Source organism: Bos indicus x Bos taurus, chromosome 12 (genome assembly GCF_003369695.1).
Source record: "Bos indicus x Bos taurus breed Angus x Brahman F1 hybrid chromosome 12, Bos_hybrid_MaternalHap_v2.0, whole genome shotgun sequence".
Lineage (NCBI taxonomy): Eukaryota > Metazoa > Chordata > Mammalia > Artiodactyla > Bovidae > Bos > Bos indicus x Bos taurus.
The window spans coordinates 25,859,959-25,872,216 of NC_040087.1; the positions used below are offsets into that span (position 1 = coordinate 25,859,959).

Consider the following 12,258-nt stretch of genomic DNA (forward strand, 5'->3'; position numbering starts at 1 on the left):
TGGTTTACAATATATATTTTTAAACAGCATTTTCTATATCTATGAACATATACAACATATAAGCAAATTTATATTCAGCTGAACTTGAGAGGATACTCCTTCTTTACTGCCTGCTACCAGAAATGATCAGAAGAAATAAAGGAAATGCCAACTTTATTAAATAAGAGAATGTTTCATATTTTAAGATTTACATAGGTAGGAAAAGAGTAAAAGCTAGAATAGGGTTTTAGAATGTAGTTTTGAGAAAAAAGAACTTTTAAAACTTAAAACCAATAAAACAAAATCCTACTGGTCTATAGTCAATGAAATAACAAGGAATGTCTTTCTCTAATATCAATGATTAATGGTAAAAAAATGTTACATTTAACAGAACATGTAAGAGCGAAGTCTTGACTGATATACTATTTTATCTTAAATTATATAATACTGTTCATACCACTCGATGATCATCTTTCAATGTTATGTTTTTCTAGAGCTAAGAATAGGTGTATCAGCACAGTGATGCTGAAAACTTGTTAACTTGAGATACTTGGCCAGAAAAAATAAGATAAATTAAAATATGAATATAAGAGAAATTATATCTTTAGAATTAAGAGCTCTAGACTGTATGGGACTATCATAAAAGTGCTGGGTATTATTATATTAAACTATGATGCAAGTTTAGTTTGTCAAATATGTTCACAGATAAACCAAAGATAAAATAGACATTTAATGTTTCTCAAGATGTATTTTCTGAGACCTTTTATATACTAATACTTTGTGGCTAACTTCTGTACTTATATAGAAGCAAGAAACCATTGAGAAAATTTCCTTATTTTCAACAATAAATAGGGAAGCAACCATTCAGGATTGAGCTGTTGATGCTTCATTGTCTGCTTGGCTTATTCACTCTCATATAGCAAACATGTAGTGCACACTATCTCAATTGACATCTTGGCAAAATAATAAATTATCCCATTTATTTATATATATATAACTTAATTATATACAAATTATACCCCAAAATACCTCATAGCCATTATCTATGCTACCATTTAAAAATAGAAGGAAGTTCTAGTATTAAACCTGGAATGTTAAAACCCTGTTTGTGCTTTATTACCATGAAGCAGAGTTATGTACATTACAGTAGAATATTTTATATTTATTCATGAATAACAATGCAATTATAGTTGGATAAGCCATTAGAATTTTAGTGTTGCACAGAAACTGATGTATTGTCTGTCCTTTTTACTCAGGGCAAGAATCTTTGACACAATTAGCTGATCTTTGCTTGAAGACCTACAATATTCTGGACTTCTGGAATACCTAGTTCTATTTTTAGACTACATTAACATTTAAAAAAACACAGATGTTCATATATGAAGAAAGAGCTGTACTGACCAATACAGAATCTACATCACATGCAGCTATTGTAAGCACCTCAAATGTGGTTAGTGTGACCTGATAAACGTTCTAAGTATTAAACATATGCCTGATTTGAAAGGCTAAGGAAAAAAGAAATGTAAAATACCTCATTTTAAATACTTTTATATTGATTACATGTATGCTGAAATTATATTCAGGTTACATGAAATATACTACTAAAATTAATCTCACCTACTCTTTTTTCACTTTTTAAAATATAGTTTTAAAAAATTTAAAGTCATATGTAGCTCACATCATATTTTGATTGGACAGCACTACTCTAGATTATCAACTGGGAAAAGTAATTTGTAAGCTATTGCTGTTACAACAGCAATTTTTGCTTATACTATTAACAATTTTGCATTTATGTGTAGAAATATAATTTGAAAGGATATATATTAAATGATAATTTTTTACTACTCCTGGGTAGTGAAAATATGAGGTAATAGGAAATTTTATTCAAACCTCTAATACTTATTTTTAAATTGTGCTTAATTTTCAGGGACTACTTTTGCATTAAAAATCATCATGGGCATCTATGCTCAACTGATTTTCAACAAGAGTACCAAGATCTGTTGATGGGGAAAGGATAGTCTCTTTAGCAAATGGTGCTAAGAAAAATGGATAATCATTTGCAAAAGGATAAATTTGGATCCCTATACATACTGGATATAAAAAATAACTCAAAATGAATCAAAGATCTAAATTGAGGTCCTAAAGTAACAAAACTATTAGCAGAGAATAAAGGGGGAAATCTCCATGAGCTTGAACTTGGCCATAGGTTCAAAAACATATCAAAAGCATAGGTAACAATAACAAAAGTTGATAAACTGGACATCATTAAATTAGAAACTTTTGTGCATCAAAGGACACTATCAAGAGAATGAAAATAAATAACCTACAGAATCAGAGAACATTTTTGCAAGTCATATACTTGATAAGGATTTAATGTCCAGAATAACACTTTCAACTCAACGACAAAAAACTCAATTAAAAATGAGAAAAGATTTTAATAGGCATATGAAAAGATGTCAACATCACTACTTATCAAGAAAACATAAATAAAAATCACAATGAGATACTACTTCATTCTTATCAGGAAGGGCTATAATTTAAAAAACAACAAATAAACAAACCAAAGATAAAGAGGGAGAGAGACAGAAAATAATAAGTGTTGGAGAAGACATGGAGAAAATTGGAACCCTGGTTTATTCCTCATAGAAATATAAAATGATACAGACTTTGTGGAAAACTTGCAATTCCTCAAAAAATTAAACCCAGAATTACCAAATGACTCAACAATTCTACTCAATTATACACCTGATATCTAAAGGTATAAGCTTAAAAGAAGTGACAACAGAGACTCAGATAACTTGTAGGTCAATGTTAATAGCAGCATTATTCACAATATTCAAAGAATTAACTCTGTAAGTAATTAATAAATACCTATACTAGGTGCTATACTATACTATACTATCTATAGTATAGATAATAAATATCTATACTATACTGCAAGGTGTGGATGGCGTGGTAAGGAGCAAAACAAAAAACATCACTGGCAACATAAAAATAAAATGATTTTTTTATGGTGTAAATGTATAGCATAATTAAAATTAATAACATTCATAATGCAACCTTGAAAGACTCTAAGGCTTTGTCATCCTTAAGTTTAGTCTTTCTTTTTGCATAGTTTAAAAAAATTCTACAATTCAAAGAGATATCAATGTGAAATAAATATACTGATGAAACTATACAAAACTTATTTTCTCCATTGGCTGAATGAAATGCTTCCAGTAATGAGGAATGGTTGGCATGATGCTTACTCTAAAGGAAACTCCAATGTAATAGATAAAGAATATCATGCCTTTATCACCTATAAGAACATCTAATTAAAACATGTAAACAGGGACCTATATTTCCTGTCTAGATATATGTATTTCAAATGTAAAAGGGAAGGACGGATTGATTAAAATCATATAACAATAAACCTGAAAAGTTTCATGAAAGAAAAGAATTTGAAATAACTGGGAAGATATGAAGTAATAGTAATAATTCTGAATTTTATATTTTGATAGTGGTAGTGGTTACATCAATATAAGGAATAAAATAGCACTGATAGGAATGAAATAGCATACACACAAATGAATGCATGGAAAGGATAGTGAAAGCTGAAAAATGTCTGTAATCTAGTTAAAAGTATTATACCAATATTGATTTCCTTCTATTGACACTGTATTACATTTATATAAGATGGTGCTATTGGAGAAGGCTGGGGAAAGGGTACACTGGATTCTGTGTACTATTTTTGCAACTTCCTATGAGTCTACAATTATTTAAACAACAACAACAAAACCACAGAAAAAAATGATCATGAAGAAATGTGCAAGCAAAGAAAAAGAGGACAAATAAAATTACCTACTATAAAATATTTTATATAACTTATTATAAAATAAAGTATGTCTAAGTACAGAGGATTAAATGGAAAAAATCCACCAAAGAGCAAGAGAATATACAAAATGGAAGGATAATGAAATATATACTGCTGTTTTCACTATTTTTCAAATTGTTGTAATGCTCCTGAAGAATTTATATAATGTAAATACACAAAAATAAAAATTAGAAGAAAACAAACAAACCCAAACAGGGAAGACAGGAAAGGGGTGGACATTGTATCCAAGTATGGAAAGGAGTTTTAGTTCAGGGAAGTGGTCTATCAGTATCCAGGGAAATCTGTGTACCTCAGAATATACTATATTCCTTCTCCTGTGTCACAGACACTGTAGCACTCTTAAAGACTATCTTGCAGGAGGCCAAGGCTTACCAATTTCTTTTTGTCCCAATTTTGGCAAAAATTGATGAGAATTCATACATAAGAAAATAACTGTTGTTTCTCTGATATTAGTACCATTTTCACACAAATGAGCCCAGCACTGAAGTTTAGCTGTCATTTTCCTTCTGTATTTATAATTCTGGTTGGATATGAACTAATCATTATCAAGGATTGAAGTGCTGCATCATGTACAAGTATCATACACATTAAGGTAGCTTAAAAATATTTTATAATAGAAAAGTGATCAACTCAAACTATACCTGCCAATTTTTCCAGAGTTGAAATAAAAGAAATCAACAATAAAAGACCCCATGCTACTGCTGTTGCAGTTCAGTCCCTAAATCCTGCTTGACTCTTTGTGACCCCGTGGACTGCAGCACACCAGGCTTCCCTGTCCTTAACTACCTCCTGGAGTTTGCTCAAAATCATGTCCATTAAGACCTCATGGAAGTGATCAAAAGTAATTGAATTCCATGCTCTTTAAATCTTTGATTACATTTTCATAGAAGATGGTGTAAATAATTGGGTAGACAATTATTGCTGTGATTGCTCGGTAGCATTCTCCCCAAGACACATTAAATAAACATTTTCTGATTACAAATACTTAGTAATACTTTGGAGAAGGCAATGGCACCCCACTCCAGTACTCTTGCCTGGAAAATCCCATGGATGGAGGAGCCTGGAAGGCTGCAGTCCATGGGGTCCCTAAGAGTCGGACACGACTGAGCGACTTCACTTTCACTTTTCACTTTCATGCATTGGAAAAGGAAATGGCAACCCATTCCAGTGTTCTTGCCTGGAGAATCCCAGAGACGGGGGAGCCTGGTGGGCTGCTGTCTATGGGGTCGCAGAGTCGGACATGACTGAAGTGACTTAGCAGCAGCAGCAGCAGTAATACTTTAGTAGTAATACTTACTAAAAGCTTTTTTCTTTAGAATGTATACATTTCATTGTATAATTTTCTCCCTATTTTCTAATAATTGAAAGTGATTATTATGACCCATATTGAGAATGGTCTATATACGTTACAACATTTTCAATTTCCTACTTAACTTTTATTTATATTTAGGATATATTAAAAGTTTCTGGCAATAAAGATGATACAACCATATTAATTCCAAAAATCTTTAAATGCCTGATTTGCTCCTTTAACTTTGAGATGACATTATACCACAGATAAAAGCTGGGGTTAGGTTAGGCATGGTCCAGAGATAAAGGTAGGGATTTCTTAGATATTCAGGAATAAAATAGTGGCTTTATTCCTTTAAAAAACACAGGCAGAAATGGTAACAGGAAACAACACGGACTATTAAAAGTATTTACAAGTGAGATGTTTCTATCAATCTCAACTCTAGGCTATTAAGATACTATAATCTTTTATATGAGGAACCACTCTTTTGAGATGTACTGCATGGAAATGGGTCTACCTGTATTACAAATAAACCCAAATAATCACATGTCTCCTACTTAATTTCTGATACACTCCAAAATGAGCTGGTCACTGGTCTGAGCACATACAGGTTCATTTCATTTCTCTCCAGACCTTTGTTTAGACTGAATCTCCTTGCCTGCTTAGGCTGTGTAGAAAGTCTATTAACTTCAAGAGGTACGTCTTTAGTCCATCTTATTAAAGCCTTTCATGAAAATCTTATTTTTATAGTTCACAGTATCAATTTTCTATACCACATATAGTTATCACTTGATGATACTCAATTTAAAATATCAAGCCATTACTTTTTATTCTTCCTTCATTTTAAATTCAGCTAGACTAACAGGCAAGTTTCATGGAGAACACTAGATTTTAAGAAATAGAAAAATATATCAACAGATCTTTAATAGAGATTACAAAGCTAAAATAGAAAAAGTTGTAACTAAATAATTCAATGTGACATAATTTCACCATGATAATTAGTAAGATTTCATATTTTCAAAGATGCTTGAAAAAATGTAGTTCATGTATATTTTTCTTAAATTTATCACTTTATTTTAAACACCAAAAACTCTTTAAATATTGAGTACTTATGAAGAAATATTCTTTTGCAGGCCTCTATATTCATCTTATCTATGTCTTTGCACCTCAGTCTTAGGTTTATTATACTTAGAAGAAGAAAAGTATGTCTTTTCCTCTGTACCATCTGATTAAACTGTATCAAATTGGAGAAAAAATTTAAAAAAAATTAAAAGTTCAAAGGCTAAATCATTTAAAAACAGGAAGATAGTTCTTTAGTTGTGGTTCCTTTTGTAAGTGCTGTGTTTAGAAGTCCTGGGTTATGGCCTTGATCACATCAGGGAAGTCACTAGAATTCTTTAAGTATATGATGTATTTAAAAAAGAATAAAGGCAAACAAGACCACAAAATATTTCATGTTAGTAACTTCATACACAGATCTTAAAGAGACTTGCAAGGCTGACTTCTACTTTATGTTACTTATATATTTTGGGGTTTCTAATGAGAATAAAAATGATTTATTAAGCATACATTTGCTTAATCAGTGTTTCAAGTCAGAAAGTACTTAAATACTGAGACATATTTTTTTTTACATAAAAGTCTCTCAATTTATAAAACATTTTTTATTGACATATAAGGCACAGAAAAATGCAAGTGACATCTGCTAAGCTTTACTTATGAAAACTTAAAGAAATCCTATGGGATAACATCACTCAATTTTTCCTGGAGTACCTCTGATGGAGACTTCCTAAAAAAAATCTGGAAATAATTAGAAACTATTATAGTACCTTAAAAAGTTTACTTGAAAACTAAATCTGCTCTTCATCAAAGAATATAATACATTCAGAATAATGTAATGGAAAAATAAGGTACATATACAGAATAATGAAAAGCATCTCAACCACATCTGATTGTGAAACTTAAAGAAGTCGACAGAGGACAATAGTAGACCTGTGAGATACTGAAGAACTCTGGAGGAAACACTATATTCACTGATTAAGCACTGACTTTTCAAGACACTTTATATTATTTTACTCCAGTTCATTTTACTCTTAATTTTTAAAAAAGATACTACTAAGTACATTTTAAAAACAAATTGAAAGAAAAGAAGAATAGGTAAATCTTGAAATTTACTTTTATGTCATGAGATTTATAGGAAGAAGAAAACTCCATATCCAGTAAAAAAATGTTTTTGAATATCTGTGGAACAGTTAATGCAATATAATGATAATGCTAATAGCACCTTAGAACTTAAAATATGTTTTTCAAGAGACCTAAAATTCCACTGGCATGTATGTGCCTTAGAGTTTAAAAGACTGTCCATATGAACTGAATTATCCTTGACAAGTACCTTCAGACACTTGTAATATGATCGCATGTAAATTTAGACCATATTTTGCACACAAACCACTGGCAATAGTAAGTTTATTCAAGAGCTCAAGATAAAAAGAAAAGAAAAGCTGATAGACTTAATAATATGTGGTAGTTAACATGAAATTTCCGAAATCAAAAGCATCAAAATAAAGGCATCTAATGAAAGAAAAACAAATGCTGTGAGAAATGCTGCTTTTTCCTTTCCTTTTTCTGTTCTTCACTACCTGTTTTCTCCAAACAAAATGTTATCTTTCCATGTTTTATCCAAATTTAGAGAAAAAAAAAACAAATTCTAAACAAATAAATAAACCAGAAAATTCCATTTGCATTGAAAACTTATTTTAACCAATAATTAAACCACAGTGTGGATAACATCTTTGTTGTGTGTTCCCACTGTGGGAAAAACTTACTCATGCAGTCCATCAAGATAGTTATTCATTCAGATTTCCAGATTAATACTATTTTATTAGTACTAATAACTGCTGATCATAATAACATGGAGTTATATCAACATGTGCAAAGGGCTAACTGTAAAACAGAAGAAAAACAACTCAAAACTCTGCTGTTCTAAGAATTCCTCAGGATTGCCTCTGCCTTGGCACCAAAAAAAAAAGCCTACAGAACCATGCTAATTCTATAGGGATCAGCTCCATTGTCAAAGAAATGCATTAAGGTCTGAAGGAGAGAACTCAGCCATTGGACAGAGCTGCTTGCTAAGCAATCTCCACAGCACCCGCACCTATATTTATCTCTCTTTATCAGAAGTCTGCTACTGCTATGTTGTCTGGCTAATGGATGAAAACAGGATATAAATCATCATGAATTTGAGTCGTGGAGAAAATGGCAGATTATTTTAAGAAATTCTGAAGACATGTCCATTTTTTGTGTCCTCAAAGCCAAGGTTTTATATATCTGTCCAACAATGAATGATCTGCAAAAGATGTTTTTATAAGCTAATTTTAAAGTAGAACAGTGAATTATTCCCATCTGAATTGCATCAAAGGAAGATTACTGATTTATCAGTTATTTCTTTAAAAATATTTTGTGGAAAGTACAGTTTTTCAGCTTAACAGAAAATGAAACAACTGCAGCTTGTTTTTTTTTTTTTTAATAAAGACTTTTAAACCATTTAAACAAGGTATTTTAAATCAATAAACCACTTAAATATTTAAAATGCACTGAATTATTTTAGACATTCAACCTAAAGATCAAGTTGAGAGACATGTTTATAATACAGCTTTGCTGAAACACTGAAAGAAAGTGCACTGCATAGAGAGCTTAAATTTCTCACTCTTCCTTTCAATCAATAACTGAGGCAAAGTTTCATCTCTAGGGCCCTTAATGGCAGGAATTCCTGGAGCCAGCAAATGAGTAATGTTAAACCTATGATTAGATGATGAGGCCATCAAAGACACTAGACCCTAATGCTACATTCTTCTTTATTTTTCTGAACTGCAGTGAAACCAGGAGCTAAGGAAGAAGGAATTTTACATTATTTTCCCCCATGAAACCATTTCTTTCAACCTGGCATCATCAAGAACCTATGAGGTCCAGACAGATTTCACAGTGTCTCTCGAACTCAGGACTCTGGCTTTGGGTAACAATTCTCAAATGTCCTGCAGATGAACTCCTGCCAGGGATGCTGTTTCCTTTAACATCTTCCTTATTTATGTATCTGGATGAAAAGTGGAAAATGGATCTAATGATATCCCTATGAATATATTCTTGAAGAAAGTAAACCTGAAGACTGAAAAATAGGTAAGTTTTGGTTGTTTTACTTTTGTTGATGCTTTAAAGGATTGGTTGAAGCCCTATTGCTATTTATTTGGAAGTTAGTTGTGATTTTAGTCAGACCTCAGGTCAGTAAATAGAAACAGTATATATAAATTTTCCTTTCTACTGAGGAAATTAGGATGTAAAAACTACTTATTACAAACATACATAAGTTCTTTTTTCATTCTCATATTACAAAATATTTAATACTTATGTGAAAATCAGGACCACCAGGAGACTTGGCAGAGCTGGCGAGAAGAAAGACCATTAGGTCCTATTTTGGTTATCAGAAAAATGTTACATACTATTTTCTTCTAATTGCTTAAAAAAACAATAGCCAGAAATTATAATTCTATTTTTAATTCTGATTATTAAAGATAAATAGTATAAGTAGATTTTTAGATTTTATACTGAAATATATAAATTACATTAAAAAAGGGAAAGCAGCAATGTATCATATCAAAAATCCCTCACTGATCAGCTGTGTTTTATACTCTGGCTATTGCATTAGAAAAACAACCTCCAGTTTGCGTTATCTCTAATAGTGAAAAAGAAACCATATTAATTAACAATGAACATCAAAATTATAAATACTACTCTATAATTTAAAAAAGATGGATGTAAAGAAGGGTATCAAAATAGCTATAACAAATTATATATATATATATATTTGCAGAAATTAAAAAATAAGGAACAATAGAAGGCTAGGTAAGATGGAAAATAAGACAGCTAACAGGAGGGGAGAAGGCGGGAGATTAAATCAATATTTGCATGGTAAGATCATTTACATAAATACATATCTCTATTTTCTTCATCTATGAGATAATAGATATTTTAAAATACATAAACATATACATATTTATTTACATCCATTCTCCTGTTTAATGACATAAAGCAATCCTCATGTAGTTTAATGTAATCACATGATTAAGATTTCATACCTGAGAACAAAGCAGCATAACAAGCTCAACTACAGATGTGCTGGACTTCATACAAACGAGGCCTACAAAAAAGAAAGGTTAAAATAAAATGAAATAACAGTGGTAGAAATCATCATTCTAAGTTAATTCATTATATAGTTTTAACTTATAAAACATTATTAAAAAATAGAATTCCTAAAGTAAAATGAATTGAGATACTCAGTAACACATTCTTATAGCATTAATTTCAAAATATACAGATATTTCAAGAAGATATGAAAAATACATAAAAATTGACCTCAGACTTGGGTTATTTATTTGGTCAGGGCATTTCTTATATTTAAACAAGGCATGTGTAGCTTTCAAAACTGATAAGCCAGTTAGAGCTCCTTTTATTCCAATGACATTTACAATGTGATTGTCTCCAGAAATATAGAACAATAATCACTGAATATCTATCTAAATTTTCTTCCAAAAGACAAAATTAAAATAATTTTTACTTTATTATATCTACCCATAGGTTTTCAATGGTTAAATGAATTTTGAAATATTAAAAAAATGAATTTCTCATACAATAAGCATGTTATACAATACTTATAAAATAAAATATTCCATTGTTCTGCTTCCAAAGTCTCTGAATAGAAGTCAGAAGTAAAAAGAATTCAATGTTATAATGGCTACTACTCATTGATCACGTGCTATGTGCTGGGTACTGTGTTAAGTGCCTTATGTACAAACATCTCCTTTAGTTCTCATTATATTTTGTGACATACTATTATTATTACCATTCTACAGGTAAGAAAATACTCTTCTTAAAAACAGTCTAAATGTTGATTATATATATTATTCATTGACTTTTTTTCCATTCAAAGGATGACTGCTGTATAAGAAGAGAAGGCAGGTCATGATTGGGTAGTATTTTTAACATATAGAGAAAAATGTAACCAAGGATTAATAACAATCTCTGGAGGACAGTATGTTAATCATGATGTTTGCTAATTTAAAATATATTTTTAAAAGTTTTTAACTGTTTCTAAAATTAACTAAATTAATAGACTCATTTTTCTTTTTATATGAAGACAAATATAATCAGTAAAAGCACTGCATAATGAGAAATGCCATGCTACCAGGGAAGCCCGATCTTACATTAGCTGTTGCTAAATAGCTAGCTAAAGTGAACCAGTTATTTTTTCCTTCTTAAGGTGATTTCAGTAAAGAGTCTCAAATGTCTTCCAGACACTAGCACGTATATTTATTGTAGGGAGTGGATAAATACCCTTTTGTGCCCATTCTGCTAACAACTCTACCCTTAATGTGCAGACCTACAGAACAAGTTGTAAAAAGGCACCAGTATTCCATTTTATCAGATCTTTGGGCAGACAGCTAACTAATGAAATAAGAGGCAGATGTGAAAAGCTCATTTAAGAGACAATTGTTGTAATTGATCAGCGATTCTAATGCTCAGGAGCTAGAGTCAGAAAGATTAATGGGACGTTTATCACCTGTTGGCTACTCAACTATTTGAAATTCAGACAAAGAAAAACTAAGTAGAAGGCCAAAGAGCTATGCATAGTAGAAGAATTAAAAAATTAAAATTTGTACTGCATATCAATTTAGATTTTAGACTGTAAGGCTATATAATGAAGTATTAGGTTACAAGGCTATATAATGATTGATTATACAAAGAATTATTCATCATATATTCTGTGTACTAGAGTTTTGAAATACATACAGTTTTTACAAATCAGAAAAAAATATGCAGTTATATTCATTTCTCACAGACTAATTTTAAATGAACTTCTAAAGAACTGCATGTAACAAGAATATCCATATTTTTCCCCAAATATATACTATCATTCCATAATAAGAAAAATATAGACAAATGCTCCGTCAATGCTTTTGTTCAAGGAAGTGATAACAAAATGACAGGATAGTGAAACTGCAATTTGATAAAAAGTATTCTGGGAACTTTGAAAATGGCCATTGTGATTTCAGGTCACTATATCTTT

The 12,258-nt window shown here is 30.8% G+C and overlaps 1 protein-coding gene across 11 annotated transcripts in view; it reads right to left on the reverse strand.

Moving 5' to 3' along the window:
* NBEA (neurobeachin) overlaps positions 1-12,258 on the reverse strand; it is a 673,417-nt gene that overhangs the window by 348,922 nt on the left and 312,237 nt on the right. For all 11 annotated transcript variants that reach the window (XM_027557433.1, XM_027557431.1, XM_027557423.1 and 8 more), the window contains one exon: positions 10,271-10,332. In XM_027557433.1, the coding sequence (XP_027413234.1) occupies positions 10,271-10,332 (62 nt within the window). The remainder of the gene's footprint in view (positions 1-10,270; positions 10,333-12,258) is intronic.